This window comes from Magallana gigas, chromosome 5, assembly GCF_963853765.1.
Source record: "Magallana gigas chromosome 5, xbMagGiga1.1, whole genome shotgun sequence".
Lineage (NCBI taxonomy): Eukaryota > Metazoa > Mollusca > Bivalvia > Ostreida > Ostreidae > Magallana > Magallana gigas.
The window spans coordinates 10,391,984-10,408,962 of NC_088857.1; the positions used below are offsets into that span (position 1 = coordinate 10,391,984).

At 35.1% G+C, this 16,979-nt stretch overlaps 2 protein-coding genes across 3 annotated transcripts; both read left to right on the plus strand.

Annotated features, from left to right (window-relative positions):
* Positions 1-1,973: 1,973 nt before the first annotated feature.
* Positions 1,974-10,072, plus strand: LOC105329896 (uncharacterized). Its single transcript, XM_034481482.2, has 6 exons — positions 1,974-2,019; positions 4,102-4,916; positions 5,218-5,339; positions 5,546-8,223; positions 8,310-8,526; positions 9,310-10,072. The coding sequence occupies exons 2-6, from the start codon at positions 4,154-4,156 to the stop codon at positions 9,466-9,468; spliced, it is 3,939 nt and encodes a 1,312-aa protein (XP_034337373.2). The 5' UTR covers positions 1,974-2,019; positions 4,102-4,153; the 3' UTR covers positions 9,469-10,072.
* Positions 10,073-10,567: 495 nt separating this feature from the next.
* LOC105329897 (RISC-loading complex subunit TARBP2) lies at positions 10,568-15,772 on the plus strand. 2 transcript variants are annotated; one of them, XM_011431382.4, is made up of 4 exons: positions 10,568-10,681; positions 13,298-13,506; positions 13,914-14,198; positions 15,107-15,772. In XM_011431382.4, the coding sequence occupies exons 2-4, from the start codon at positions 13,311-13,313 to the stop codon at positions 15,421-15,423; spliced, it is 798 nt and encodes a 265-aa protein (XP_011429684.3). In that variant the 5' UTR covers positions 10,568-10,681; positions 13,298-13,310; the 3' UTR covers positions 15,424-15,772. The 2 variants fall into 2 exon arrangements, with proteins under 2 accessions (XP_011429684.3, XP_011429685.3); XM_011431383.4 differs by having other exon boundaries at positions 10,575-11,000.
* Positions 15,773-16,979: the final 1,207 nt, after the last annotated feature.

A 16,979-nucleotide genomic window follows, 5' to 3' on the forward strand; every position in this document is an offset into this window, starting at 1 on the left:
TGGGGCTTACATCATGGGGAAAAAAAATTACGTAAATCATTATGGATGATTGCAATTTGGGTAGCTTAATTTTTTTTTAATTTTGATTTTTTTTTTAAATCTTGGAGGATTTTATATGATATATATTCATATTATTTGTAATGATTTAAGGAAACGAGGTTATATTCTAAGTACTGGATTGCGATTACCAAAAATATTGATACAAGGCATGGGCACGATTACTTATGTATAACCCTCCCACCCCCCTAGCTAGCGCTCTCTCTCTCTCTCTCTCTCTCTCTCTCTCTCTCTCTCTCTCTCTCTCTCTCTCTCTCTCTCTCTCTTTGATACATTATGAAATGTTGACTATATGAACACCAAAGAGCAGCCAAATAATGTAGCTGTAGTTGCAATTTTTTCCCCGAGAATGAAAACAAAACTTTAAATTAAGTTATTATTTAAATTATTAAATTATTTAAATTAAATTTAAATTATTCTGATTTTACATGTATTTTCTTTTTAGAAAAATAAAATTAAACCCCCACAGAAGTAACGGTTTCATTGAGACAAAGTATTGATATTAAACAGTTAAAAAAATTATCTTAATTATTATTTATATATCGCATAGCTCCCTAACTCCGTCACATGATTAACATTTTTTGTTAATGTTTGCAAATGACATGGTATTGATAGTAGAGGTTGCAAATTACAAAAACCACAAAAAGCAATTTACAGAGAAACGCGAGATGTTTTCTGCTACGAATTACATTTATCAGTTTTCATTTTTATTAATTCATATACTTTTCAACAACATGTATCATATATACTACACTGTAGTATGCTTTTTGCTCAAGTTTTACAATTAAATTATTTCATATTTTTATAAAATCTTTCTTTTGTATAAAAATGTGTTTGCTTGTTAGTTTGCTAGGAAATTTTAGAGTAAGCATCTACCTTTTTTGTACATGTATGTAAAATATAATGTTAGATTGATAAGTCAATAAGTAAATTAAGTACATATATTGCACTTACAATTTCTTGTTACAATAAAATAAAATAAATCCAACATATGACGAAGGTAATAATAAATAATCAACTCTCGTACAGTTCAGGTAAATATAAGCATACTCTATACCTGTGCACCTTAGAGGGCCCCATAATTGTCTAATTGCCTAATTGGGGTGTAGCCGTTCGGGGAACACACCCGTGAACGCACTAAACAAAAACTTGCCAGGTAAAAGGACGCATGGAATGACTTGTCCAGCCAGTCCTGTAAGTAGTCTGCAAGGGCGTATAGATGAAGGATTGTTAAGATGTCGGGGATAGATCCTTTTTGCTTGTCCGACAAACCTAGCATAAAGGACATCAACCGAGTGAGATTTTTTTTTTCGGCAGGGCATCGTAATCCAAGCGGCAGAGTCTTTCCGAAGAAAAGCAGTTTTCTTGTGTCAATTTCTGCTGATATAGGTTGAACGTTGAAAATTGACTCGGATATATTAGACCTGCATAGTTTGGGAAGTTCCAGGGCATTTTTCCGTACAAGGTGCAAATTACAAAAATCACAAAAAGTAATTTACAGAGAAAAGCTTGGAATTACAAATATCTTTTAGGAGACACAGACGAATCGTCCTCCATGGTCGACCCTCCCCCCCCCCCTTCCTACCTTCACACACAATCACCACCGCCACCATTTCATTCATTATTTTATATCCCTGAACAAAAATTTCTGAATAAAAAAAAATATAATAGCTCTGAATGCAACATTTTTAATAAGATAATTATCAAAATTGATTAATGGGCATCTCTTTTATTATTATAAACATTTTATTTCATGCATATTATAGACCTTGAAATGACGCACACATAAATGTAAATATTTACACAAGTATACAAAGTTAATTAACTGTAATTTTCTTTTTCTCAGAAAAAATTCAAATAAAATAAATTTGATATTCTGATGAAAAGGCGCGTAATAAAAATGTTCTGAATACAATCTCGTGACACCGGGCCAACGTATGTTGCTTCGATCAAGTTTTGTGGGTAAGTACCAGTTTGAATTTTTGTGGTAAAAAGGGGTGTATGATTTCATCTTTCATATATGATGTTAGGTTCGGAACTAAAAAAAATCAAAAGACATGTATTTTACTTTTTTAAAACTACATTTACGAATTTGGTAACACAAATAATCTGCTTGTGAAAGTATTTCCGTTGTAATGTTTACCTTTTTCATGGTGCAAAGCGTAACCGTTTTAGTTCATTGGATTGTTGATATTTGTTGATTAAGTATATTATGAAAGTATAATGATAAGAAGTCTGACATGTGTACCGTTTAGCTGTGTTGATAGTTTCATAATATCATGATAAAATAATAAAAGTGACAGTTGATTTAATTTTTCGTTCGTCGACGTAATAACGAGTGATCTATGACGTCATAATATATGCGTCAATTTGGTATTACGTTCACGTTTTATCCTTGCATTTAAAAAAATCCACATCAGAAAAAGCAGGTATAGCCTGAGTTTGGGCCTACCACTAATGCACTAAGGCTTTGACTCGCTTATAACTTAACAAATGACACTCAAATTTTGGTTGCAAATTAAAAATGCCTTACTGAAGCATTGTAAACATTAAAATCGAAGAAATAATTTTTGACCAAAATCGTGACCATGCCCCTTTAAATCAACTCATATTCCCAATTTGTTATTTCCCTTAAGCGATTTTACAGATGGTGTATACAGTCCTAACATTTGCTTTATCACTGAAGATTTATATTATTGACACTATTCAATAAGCATTATCCCAACGGAAATAATTGTCCCTCAATTTTGCCAAAAAAATTGTAAATATGCAAAAATGTAAATATTTTTGTAGCTGGATATCAAACGGGATATATATAACTTTCTATAAAAAAAAATCCATACATGCATGCATATCATATTGTTTTTGATTCTGATCTGATATCAATATGATCGTATAATTTCAATTTTGATTAATACAGAAAATAATGATTTACAAATAAGTCGTCACAACGATTCCGTTGTAATAACGTACATGTAAATTTACCTAAAATGGTCGAATAAGCTTGGGCGTCCGTTAAGATCTTCAAGGGGGTTATAGGTTCGTATATTTGTTCACATCACCATCTTCAAACATTCGTTTATCTCAAATCTATTATATAATTCAGTATTTATTACAATCCTTTATTTTGAAGCACTAAAGTATAATGCGATAAAAAGGATGTCCCATGGACCCCGTTAAATTAAGCTACATGTACATATAGGGAAGGGGGTAGGACTTGGATATTTTTTGTCGGTAGGGGTGGGGTATAAGCTTTTTTCAATTTAATATGTATTGTTTATTTCAATATCATATCATTAAAGTCTCATTAAGAGGGGGTTTATCATCTATGATTTAATCGTTATAAGTATAAAAGGTTGATTACGACAAAAAAGAGGGTGTCTGTCCCGCTTTGCCCCCCCCCCCCCCTCCCTCTGCTAGTCACCTGCAGCTGCTCCATATCTAATTACTTTTACATATGTGAATCTTTTGTGAGAGATTATAAAAATTACTCTAAACAAAGAGTTTTTTGTGATATCTTTTTATTGGAGGGGTCTAAAGTGGGGGTCCGCGGACTTTCCCGTAAAAAAATCATATTTATTTAATTCACAAAGTAAATTCACCGAAAATAGGTCTCGAAATTCAATTTAACTTCTAACATGCTTATTGATTTTTCTAACATGATGATTGATTTGACTTCATTCTAGAACAAGCGCGAAAAGTTAAAGTGAGCAAGAATAATATTCATCGAAGAATGATATATATTGTCAAGATGAAACTTGAAATAAATCCCAGTATTGGATAGATTAAGGAATTCTTTACTTGCATTTATTTCCCATCGGCGAATAATTTCAATTCAAAAGTGCGTTATACTTTGTTGTTTTGACAACCGGTATATAATTATATTTTTAAAAGCGGCACTTACTTTAAGTATGAAATGAAATAGATTGGTTGAACATGTTCGCCGCAATGTTAGTTAATTTCCTATAAGTTTTAAAAAATAATTATGATACATAGTAAAAAGCACAGTAGGTCCAAAAAATTATTTATCATCTTTTTCTGCAGAATTTGAAATCAAAGTCCCAGCAGTATCTGTCGTCGGTTCAAGAATACAATCATGATGATCGGCACGGAGAAAGAGAACGAGTTTTGTGTAGACTGGAACAATAACAATCATAACGACGCCAAAAGGCGCGAGCTTACCAAACAACACCTAATGCGCATGCCCTACATATCCAACTCACGGAACCAGAAGATGGCGGTGTGGACCGATATTAAGGAAATACTCTTTCCCTCTTGTGATAAAAACTGCGAAATCGTCTTAGAGGAATTAAAGAAAACTGTCAATTACCCGAAACATGAAAAGTATATGTATCCATGCTCACCACGTGACCACGTTTCGTTCCTGAGACAATTCCGTTATGTCGCCATTGGTACTCTCCTGGTCCAAATCAATAAGATTGACTGCAATCAAGTGTTGTGGGAGAGAGTTTTGAAGCGACACATATCTCCCGAGAACGACGATCACTTCTGCTGTTCTCCTGCAACCAAGGGCAAGAGCTCACAAACTGTTAAAGAAGAAGGGGCATTTACGGTTTTAAAGTTTCATAAAGTTTTCGTTGATAGGAAATCTAAATCTGTGCAATCATCACAAGCTTTTGTCATTCCTGCATTTGTCGGAGAGAAAAACCAATCTGGAACCACTAGTCATTTTATACCCTTGTACTTATTAGGAAATAATGTACCAAATGTTCGAAAGCATTTGGTCGACTTTTGTGGCCACCATATTGTCAGGTCCGCTAACCCTTACACTCATTGCTGCTCTGTGGAAGAGGCCAGAGATATCACAATATGGCAATTCAACAAACTCGGGGGCTGGGGTAGGTTTTGAGTACTTATGAATTGAAAACTGTGATTTGGGCAATTCAACATAAGACTTGTTGAACCTTTAGACAGTACTAAATACTGTCCTCGGCATTCGGCAATAGTTGTGTCTTCAGGCTCCACCGTCACCAAAATTTGAGTTGGGGGATTCGAAAATTTTGGTGATGGTGGAGCCAGGTCACATAAATCATAATCATAATACCCTCATACCTAGTCAATAACGGTATAATACTGTTGAACACCAAAAAATAGATTTTATAAACAACTTGCAATTCATCTCTCATTTTCGTTTATCAGGGGGTCATTGGCGACATCTAACCACCCGGGACTTGCTGGTATCATTTGAGAAATGCATCGATTACCTTGAGACTCATTGTAACTACCTGACCGTAACAAGAACTTCCGAAGATTCAGTTAAGGTAAACCTACCTCAAAACAATAGATTCTTCTTGCCCGTACTTTTCTTATGTACATTGGTAACGTTCGATATCCACCGTTCTAGTTGAGTGACGAACTATTCAATGCTATTACTAAGAATATCATATTTCAACAATAGCTATGGCAATAAAAATATTTCAAAATTAAACATTACAAAATTATGCTTTTCCTTTTTTTTCTCTTATAGATAAAAATGGAAGTAGGTGCAGTTCAGGCAGCAGAAAGTGTAAAATCTGCTGATGTAAGCTTCAAAAAAGTCAAGCCTAAGAATGCCAACAGTCTTTTCCCTAATCTCTTTGACAACTATCAAGGTCTTTCTCCTAAATCCATCCCTAATGGATCCAATCTCTTGGATAGAAAGGAAAGCTGCACTTTGGAGAAAAAACGACAACGAATCAAAAGTCCTAAAGACGATACAGTTGTAAAGTGGACATTAAATAGCACAGCAGAAAAGACAGTAGGCAACCTGCAGGGGACTGAAGGTACATCTAAAGCCAACAACTTACCAAGGTCTTCAACATCAGCCACATCTAATTTAATCATGTCGGATACAAAGATAAAGCAGGAGATGCAGAGCGAGGTGCGACATATGTGTTCATCTGGAAAACCCTCAGCTGGTCCCCCAGACATTAATCGTTGCAAAGCAACACAAGTCAATTTACCTGGTTCTAAAATCACAGGTAGCAGGGCAAAGAGCACCATAGCCAGTCGGACAAATCGTTCCCGGAACGACACCGTTGACGACCAGACACTGATGAAGCTCGTGTCGTGCAATCCATTCAAACACAGCATCAAAGCACTGAAAGCCATCAGAGAAATGAACCTTCACAAGGAAGGAAAATCGACAGAGGATGGGGGATCGACTGGTTTTGAAAAATACCGAAGTGGTGACATGAAAGAAAGATCTCCTAGCAAGACCAAGCAGATAGAGAAGTTTATTTTATTACCCGTCATCACAGACAAAACAAGCATTGGAAAACAACAGTCGCAAGTTGCAAAGGAGCAATCCGGAGAAAAAAGGTTTGAATTACCAAAGAATATACCTGGCTCGGAAAATCCGTTGTCTTTGTTAAGAAAACTGGTGAAGGAAAATACTTCATCAGATGATGGATACAAAGAGCGTTTCACATCTGAAGTCGATGTCACATCGAATACTAGTAAAACCATTCCCGATGCTACGAAATCGCTGGCAACCAATACGTCGTGCTCCGAGATGAATATTTCTTCTTTTTGTTGCGCACAGCGAAAAAACAGTTCAGCATGTGGTAAGCTAATAAAAGCAAACACAGCGAAAAGTGGCAGAACTTGTCAGGGAAAAGCTAAAACTTGTACAAAAGCATGGGTAAAACCAAAAACATGCGATCTGAAAATAGCCGACGATCTACACACCAATTTCCACAAAGGTGTTTTAAAATCAAAAGACTGGGACTGTTTGAAAAAATCGTCAGCTGGTAGACGGGTATCTTTTGAAATTGATGATATGGCTGGTAAGAACCATCAAGGTGATCAATTGCTGAAATCAGAAAAATGTGATATGATTTCTGAAAATGAAAGAAAAACTGTGGCAATGAACATGCATGCGAAAAAAGATGTGTCTTTACAAGTAGAAAAACATAACGCTGCAGAGAAACATGATCCTATAGAGGGAGAAGTACTGAAATCGGTTGTTGAAACAAAACATAAAGACGATGATTTGACTGCAAGTACAACTGACGATCTTAAATTTCATCCCAAAAAGAGATGGGCCAAACATTTTTTGACCGTTAATTCGTGTAGCGATGAGGAGCTAGATGTCGAAAATATAGAAGTTACAGCAGAAAAACCTCGGACGGGCAAAATAAACGAATGTGAGGAGGATGATGATAAGGCAAATGACCCTCCGACATGTTTTGACATTGAAAACGACGCCAGAGATAGAGCAGTCTTTGAACAAAGGAGCAGCGAGATATTTTTGTTGAAGGACATCAACGTCGACCATGAAGAAGTGGTTGAAGAGAAAAGTGAAAATGAAATTAATGTTATCAAGATGAGTGACTCGGATCTCCTATTGAACGAGGCAAAGATGAATTTGGTGTCGCAACAATACCTCCAGTGTGCAGAATCAACATCAGATTCTACACTGGATGAGAAAGCGTTGACGATAGACGCTGAACAGGACAGAACTGAAGCAAAGAAACACGAGACGTGTCATACAGGGAATAACAAACGTGAAGTCATTCGTGAAAACCCTGACAAACAGATAAAAACGACGACCACGACAGAGAAAGAGTCACAAACTGACGACATAGATCAAAAGTCTTCTTTTAAAAACATTAAAATGTACAAACAAACTTCTAAGAAGTCGATTGACACTTGTAACCAAAAGAAAGGAAAGAAAAAACAGAAAAAATGTGCTACGTCAAGTAAAAAAGGCAAGACGGCGAAGAAAGGCAAACCAAAAGTAACAAAGAGCGCATGTTCCGTTGAAAACGAATCAGATGAGGTACTGAAAGCAATAAGAATTCAAAATGTTATCGAAGAACAAAAAAGAATCTTAAATATATTGACAAAAAGGAAATACGTAGAGCCACGAAACTTCGATAAAACTGAGAAGGAGAGAGGACATAAAGATGTCAGTAAAGATGATCTCGTGGATATTGAAGCTGGTATTTTTTCTCGAGGAACGTCTGCAGTCACTTCGTCCCAACTCCTGGAGACAGTGAAACAAAGCGACGATTTAGGGAGGAAGAAGGGCATACGGATTAAAAGAAAGAATAAGATAGAAATCAAGCAAGAAGGGAGTGGTGTTACACCAGATGGACAAACGGGTGCATCGTGCAGTAGCAGTATAAATCCAGCACTGGAAATAGACACATACGACATAGGGTAAATATAGAATTCCAAAGCTTCGTATCGTTTCCATTAAACAAACTTCTGTATATCAATTTTCTGTATGCCTTTGTTTCTTTTAGATATGACGTGTTTCGAGACGACTCCGGGACAGAGATCGGGGGGTTGGTTCTACATCCGAAGTTTCTCCTGCCTTATGTTCTCGTTAACGGCTTCCAGTACGTGACCTTGGCGGATGCCTGCAAGCTGTTTCCCGGATGTAAGAAGAGCTGCAGGATCTTGAGGAATGTGTTAAAGAAAGAACCTTCCTTGCAGCTTACCAACTGTACTTGGGAGGAGGTTAGTTATCTGATACATACCTTGACTTTATTATTATTATATCAATATAAAGGAGGCTGGATGGTCAACAAACTAACTATCAGATCTAGATAAATTTTTAAATATGGTTTATTTAGCTATAAACAATTTTAGTTAAGAAAAAATTCATATAAAGTGTCCTTTTTTAATTTGGATTTTTTTCTAATTTTCTATTCAGAGCTCTTCTTCTAAAGGAGATCAATACAGTTTAAAAATGGCCACGACCATCGAGCCCTCTTGAAATAGTTATATACAGTTAGATAAAGACGAGTTTCGATCTAACATCTATTTCTAATGTTGAAATTGAGGAGCACACAATTTAAAGAAATTGTATACTAGTATTTATTACATACTTAGTAATAAATACAGTTTTTCTTTGCATATGTAAAACACATGACATCACAAAACACGTATATCAGCCTCCGGAAAAAAGGCAGAGGAGTTCCGCAAGGGGTGTGATATGGATCCGTAAAAGCCTTAGAACTGATAACCTGTTTCAGCCCCGGAGGCCGACACGACTTTTGTGAAGTCATCTGTATCACATATGCCAAAAACCTGTACTTATTACTTAGTGTGTACTAAAATAATAATAATAGATACCATTTTTCCATATCACAGCCCGTATCAGCCCTCGACCAATATCATCCCTCGGGCATTCGGCCCTCGGGCTGATATTGGCTGTGTTATGGAAAAGGGTATGTATCATTCTCTAATATCTCTATGTATTTAACGGGTACGTTGAGTTTACTTGTCAAATACTTTCAGCTGTACGTCCTTGACCTAATATATTACGCCAAAGGACGAAGGGTGGTGACCGGGGACCCATTGGTGAGGTTCGACGTTCTGATTGGTCGATACGATGATCTGCTGTGTGCCGTGTACCAGAGACATTCCGACAACACCATGCATAAATGTTCCTATTGAAGCGGACGAATATTCAAGAGACATTCCGACAACACCATGCATAAATGTTCCTATTGAAGCGGACGAATTTACAAGAGACATTCCGACATCAAGTATCCAGAGACCACGCATAATTTTTGTTTTTATTGAAGTGGGCGTATATACGAGATACATTCAGACAACCCTATCCATAAATGTTCTTACTGAAACAGACGATGTTAAAAACATACATTGTACCAACAATACCGCGCATGAATGTTCCTATATGAAGCAGACTAGCTTATGTATCATTCGGAGTCAACAGAAAAAGTCTTCTACCAGAAACTTTCTCCCAATACCAAGCATACAATTTTACATCAAACATTGAACAAAATCTAAACTTTAAAACTTGATCTTTCATGTTCATCTAAAACCCACGATTTCAATATGTCCATGTCTATATAGTCTATATATGTCTATAGTTACGACTAGAAAATTAATGTTTCACAACATTTTTCTCCTTAGTCCAAAATCAAAGTGAAACTTATGATATGGATATAAAAAAGTAAACAAATATGTCAATGTGGAGGTTTTATGCTGTTTTTAATGAATTTACTTAATTAAATTTTGAATAAATTATTTTAAATCATGAAATCATTTATGTTTTATTGCTATATTCTTCTTGTTGCTGATAAACATCAAACGAAGAACAAAAGTCAACAAATCTATAAGAATACAATAAAATTGAAAGTTTGTTAATATCTCTCTCTCTCTCTCTCTCTCTCTCTCTCTCACTCTCTCTCTCTCTCTCACTCTCTCTCTCTCACTCTCTCTCTCTCTCTCTCTCTCTCTCTCTCTCTCTCTCTCTCTCTCTCTCTCTCTCTCTCTCTCTCTCTCTCTCTCTCTGCCGGAAACATCCATGATCGATTTAGAATTTATAGATATTCTTTTCGAAGATGCTAATTGACGCAAAATAGACTTTACTGATCTGCATCAGATATAATTAATAGTTCAAAAAATCTTAATATTATTCACTGTTTGTTCTCATTAATTGTTTTAATCATGTAAATCAGATGTCAGTAAAAATTAAATATATCAAATGAAAATCTGAATTAAAGCCGATTTGATAATCACGTTGGGTAATTAGTAGGACCTTCCCTTGTCGGCATTGGATCGGGAGAGAACTCAGAGAGGCAAATCTTGGTGGTTTAAGAAACAAAGCATCTAATAATTGACAATTTCTTCCTGCCAATAGGTATTCTTGTTGTTGTGATTGTCAATTATTAAACTTTGGAAGGACCACGCATGGATTTGACACCTGCACTAAACACGCACGTGCAGGGATCGGTTGGCCATTTCAGCGATTTTCATGCCCCACGAGTAGTTTTCGATTTTCAAAGTGTTAACATGATTATGCATAGCAAGAATGTGTTAATCATGGAAATATTATGTAAATTTAAGATGGAACGTGTGGATGTTAAGTCCTGATTTGGTCATTTTGAAGGGTGGTAGGCCTGACTTGGTTATGAAATGTTCTCCAGATCAATGTTGTTTTTATGAACGCATAAATGGAGGTAAAAGCAATATCATCTTTGTATTATTTAGAAGATTATCTTTAACAAAATGTCAAATAAGAAATTAAGGGTATTTTAAAATACATGCATATAACTTAAAATAAGTATCTGCAGAACTGTAGCTCTCTGGTCAGAAAAAAATTGCCATCAAAATTTTCCGGTACATAGAATTACCGAAATACCCGGGATTTACCGAAATACCCAGTGAAAACACCGAAATACCCTTCAAAAACACCAAAATGCCCATTATTACGCCAAAAATAGTGTATGTTTAGTGTTGTATATAAATAGTTATTGTATATAAAGTTAATTTTTTGAATAAATCAGCCGATTTTCGTGGTTATTGACTAAAACGCAAATCAAAGATTTCGCTTGGCGTTGACATGTTATATATGTGTGCAAGAGAAAGGAGCAATTCTGATAGAAAAAGGAATATTTATAGTATTATCATGTCAAATTTTTATATGATATTACAAAATAAAAGCTGATAAACTGTTATTTTTAATTCTTAGTTATTTTATTCTGGGAAGAAAATTTCACACCTCTATTCGAGTGAAAAGCAATTCATGCAAGAGTTATCGTTCTTATCCCAATGTCTACACATGTTAAAAATCGCTATTTATGTCAAAATACTTACATTATCAAACTGAAAATTTGGGAAATACATTTAAACACTTAGATTCAAACTATGATGTTAAATATTTGTGCCCAAATGAGGCATTTTGGTGTTTTTGAAGGGTATTTCGGTGTTTTCACTGGGCATTTCGGTAAATCACGGGTATTTCGGTAAATCTAGTTACCCAAAATTTTCTGACCGGCGAGCTACAGATCTGCAGCTAGCATAAAAGGTATGTCCAACTAAATAGCTTTATTAATCTATCCAGAATAGCTTAATTTTAGCTGTTTAGTACGTTTTGCATAATCTTTAATTTTCTCAGCAGGTGATAAACATGTTATAAACGGTGTTATTGTTAAAGTTGAACTTAAGTGCAGCAATAGATTTCAATTTAAACTGATCTTTAAACACTGAATGTAAAAATCACTCATCAAATCACATCCCCTTACGAGACTGCACTTAACTTTTTGGGCCAATATAAAGCAATTAATTCATGACCACACAGATTAAGGTGGTCGATTCTGATAAACAAGAAAACAGATTTGACATAAATTAAGTCAGTACATTCTCATTAACACCTTCATGCACACAAGATGGTGTACAGCTAGCAAAACAATGAAAATAAATCACTTCTATAAGGTGCTCAATGGCTGTAATGTTAGAATCATCTCCGATTTTTGATGCTGTTTGAAAAGTCCATAGTACAAATACATTCATGACTAGATGCAAACTTAAGAGTTTTTGTGTATTTCTTATTTTAAAAAATTGTGAAAAACTGATGTAAAGAGCTTTTACAAGCTATTTGTAATAACTTAATAAAGCATTATTTAAGTACACAATCTCAATACACTGTAACCACTTAATCAACCTATACAGCGAAATCAAGGGGTTATAACAGACCTGGTCAATAGAAAACAAACGGTAGGCCTAGTCTAGCCTTCCCAAACATTGCATAACTTTAACCAAAACTCATTAAACTGATTCAGTTGGTTAAAGTTAGACAATGTGTTTAGGAAGGATGTGTATTTTTCACTTACTTAAATAGGCCAATTGAATATTTTGACCAACATATTTCAGAATATTTTTTGCATGTTTGGAAGAAATATAAATTTTGAATTTCTACTTTCTCTGTTAAAGAGTGATAACTCTCTTCAGAGGGTAAAAGCAACTATTTTGATACAAAGGAGTGGTTTGTGTGTTATTAATACAATTTTTATACTTTCGGAAATCTGGTATCGGATCAAAAAGCAAATATCATTGAACTCTATGTTTGATTTTGCATAATGTCTTCATAATTCTTGTCAAGTAAAATGAAGCATGATGCCATCTTTGATACATATACCTTAAAGAAGTTTTCAAATGACAATTTGCACGTGAGCTATATGCAGAGAACAGATCACTATAATTATTAAAATCATTTTAAATTTAAGTGTAGAATGTATTTGATGCAACAGATTTATATCCTGGTGAATTTGTGTTCAAATTATATTTTGATGCTTTTAATCTCATATTTCCAGGAATTCGAATTTGTAGCACAGTATTTGATTATCTGGTTACATTGTATTGATGTCTAGTTATTTTCTGCTGTGCAAGACTTTACACAGTAACACTTAAGTACAGTAGGTTGTTATTTCATTAGAATGTTTTGTCATGTACCGGTATATGGTTTCTGTTCTGTTAGGCTGTGTGTTACAATGGAGCAAGCAGGACAGAGCGATCAGACTTGGCAGGACCCAAGCAAGGTGAAGGCGGAGAACATTAACTCGGTGTACCAGTCATACGTGCAGTACCCCACCGGTCACTTACCCAGGCAGCAGCAGGCCGCCCCCACCAACCAGCCAAAGCTGTCCAACAAGAACCCCGTCATGCACCTCAACGAACTCAGAAAAGGTTAGAGGTCAAATCCAAGCAAGAGTTCTTGTCGGAATCTTATCTCCCAAAAGTTTTCAAAATTTGAAGTGATATATATTTATTAAGCTATGTGTGTCTTAAAGTGTTTAACATGAAGTCGCTTTCAGCAAATTTCTATATATTCAAAGAAAAAAATATCAACCAACACATAGGTTTAGACAGTTGCTCCTTGGAATTGCATCTTTTATAATATTTTTTATATGGTACTTGAAGTATAATCCTATTGCAAAAAATACCCACCCAAAAGCGCCATGTTTCCTAAAGGTATTACCGTGTCAAAATATCCATGTTTGGAGAACTGTTAACTTTTAGGAATGAAATGCTTAAGTGGGAAATTTCAGTTCAACAGCTACCGCTATGGGTTTTGGTTTTTTTAATTCGTCCAGGACTAACCTATGACATTCAAGCAGTAACCACAACAACAGAAGAGGAAACGGTGGTGGTGACGACGGAAGCCTCCAAGTCAGGGGGGGAGGACGACGTTCAAGCGGTGGCGATCACTCCCGAGAACGTCAACAAGAAGAAGAAGAAGCAGCAGGAGATGGCGTACAGCTGTCATGTGACGGTGGACGGGGAGCAGTTTACCGGTACGGGGAAGTCACAGAAGGTCGCCAAGCAGGAAGCCTGCAAATACGCCCTGCTCAAAAAGTTCAACATTCTCTATGTTCCAGGTGTGTGCTAGGAATTTGACCTCTTTGTAAAGGTTTTCATTAGTAGTTATTTACATAAGTGAATATAGTAATATAAGTATTTTGCAGGATTTTGCAAAATAACATTGTGTCTTTCATTTTGTCTCCTTCAGTCAATGTACCTTGTTATCTCCTTATGTAATACATATAATTTATGATTTCTGGCTTATAAAATTGACCCAATTCTAAATAAGATATTAGTGTGGTAAATGTACCTTATAAGGTTTATAATCACAGAGAACAATTCTGCCAATTTTAACCTATAACCAGTCTGCCAAGGTTTGCTAATTTAAATTAAAATTTGCATGGGTGGAAAATAATGGGAGATATAATCGAGTTAAAATGGACAATTATGAAAATGTAGTACACAGTCAAAGATGGAGTCAAAGACAGACTAAACTCATATTGAAAATAGAATATTGCATTGTTCATAATGCTTTTGAAAAGTTGAAAAAAAAAATGCATTCCTCTTTAAGGATGTTAGGCTCTCACATGTCTCAAGTGAGCATTTATGATCACTGTTTGTCCGCGGTCTGTGTGTTCGTCCATTGGTAAACTTTTAACTCGTGTTACTAATTCAGAAAGAAGCTCAGGGCCAATTTTAGCATTGGAATTAAAACAAGGGAAGTTAAATATGCATTTAACTATAAATTGAAAATTCTCAAGACATACAATTTGGGAAACTACTATGCAAGATTCCATTCATATATTTAGTTAGTGTATTTAGGTTTAGTATAGATTCAATTATTTTTAAACTTAATTCTGGCCAACCTCTTTCATGATACTTTTGAAAGGTAAATATGTTTGGATATTTTATACTTCTATGTCTAAAAGCCATGAAGTTTAATTTCTTTGTCCCAAGTTGATTTAAATATTTTTTTACTTTGCAGGTTATGAAAATATTAGTGATGACACCAATATATTCAACGCAGTTAAAAGAAAAGCCCCTCCAAAACAGAATGGACCCTCCCCTAAAAAACAGAAGAGCTCTGTTCCAAAGAATGCCCTGATGGTGCTGAACGAGACCAAGCCGGGACTGAGCTACAATGTGATGTCCCAGACCGGCCCAGTGCATGCTCCAACTTTTGTGATCTCTGTAGAGATAGAAGGACAGACATTTACAGGAACGGGGACCTCCAAAAAGTCAGCCAGGCTGGCTACAGCGCAGAACGCCTGTAACGCACTCAACTTGGAGTACACTTCATAGTTAGATTTAGTGTATTAGTGTTAGTGTGTGTGTGATTGGGGAGATATTGTTCTATGAGCAGATATGTTGTTATTGTACGAGTGTATCTCCGTCTTGAAAATACATTTGTTTATGGTTATATATGAGAACAAACAAAAATTCTTTCATGATTATCAGTGGAATCTCTTTAATTTTTTTGTATTTTTTTTATAAGAGGATCTAGCAGATTTTTCTGGCTAGTTTGTTCATTTTCTTAGCCTATGATATGGGTTATGTCTGAGACCGAGCTAAATGCATTTTCTTGTAACCTCATCATTGCATGTGATGATGTGATACAAGATTCTGAAATAGAATTAAGTAACAAAAAGCTTTATTTTGTTGTTTTGAATTCAGAGCTAAATCCTTCTGCTGTAAATAGTATTATTTACATGGAAACATTGGTTACAAAAAGTTGATAACATATTCTGTCACCACTTTATAGCCAAGTGGTGCTGAGTCAATTTGCTCCCCACACTGCACCTCTGTACATGTATTACTAAAGCCAAAACACAATAGCGAAGGTGCGGGAGTAGTATTGCTTTGTACAATGTATTTCCCTCTGTTCAAACTTGATTGTACAGCCATTAAAAATATGACATTGCTTGTCAATTTCCGATATAGTTATCAAGAATAATCAGAAAATATATTACCTTTCAGAAACTTTCTTAATACTCTAGATTCAAATTCGAACTAATACATTTCAAAATCAGGAACTACATGTACAAAGAGACAAAACCAAAACTGCTTTTTTCTTTTTAGAAAAAAGTACAATCAAAAACAAAGCATGGAAGTAAAATGCATAGATCTGCAGAGAATTAAATTCGAATTTACGGACAACTCAAAAACAATTGTTTAGATTTTTTCATTTAAAGTTGTCTTTGAAATAATCCTTTTTGGGGTTATAATTAAATTTTGCGAAGCTTTAAAGCAATGCGCATGCTTGGAAAATTGGTTTGTATTAAAACCGTTAATGAAAAGGAGAACAAGCAACTTTGTAATCATTTTTTTTTATGAAAAAACTACATGAAATATCGAATAAATGGTGAAAATGATCACGATGAGAGTATACATGTATTTCATTATAACGGAATCGGAAAAAAAATTAAAGCATTTGCCATCGTAAATTATGGTCTTATAAATCAAATTAAGAGGCATGACAATTAAAAAATGAAAAATATCTCATCTTTGATAAGTTGGTGATGCGCAACAAAAAAATTTCTTAAATTTATTTACAAAAAAAAGGTGAATTAACATGGAGTTGCGCCCCCCCCCCCTCCCCCGGATTAGGATTTAAAATCAAAGTATTGAAGTACTGACGGGAGTTGATTGTATCGATTGTTATTTATTTTGAGAATCAACGCTGATACGTTATTTTGCATGGCAAGTAGTTTCTTTTACATGTATGTATTTGAATTACGCACATTTTTTATAATAAGACTTTTCCGAAAAGAATTTCGATAAAACCCTTATGAATCATGTCGTGTAATACTTAAAGATACTATTAACTCCATCAAGGTATTTATCAGTAATCGAAATAT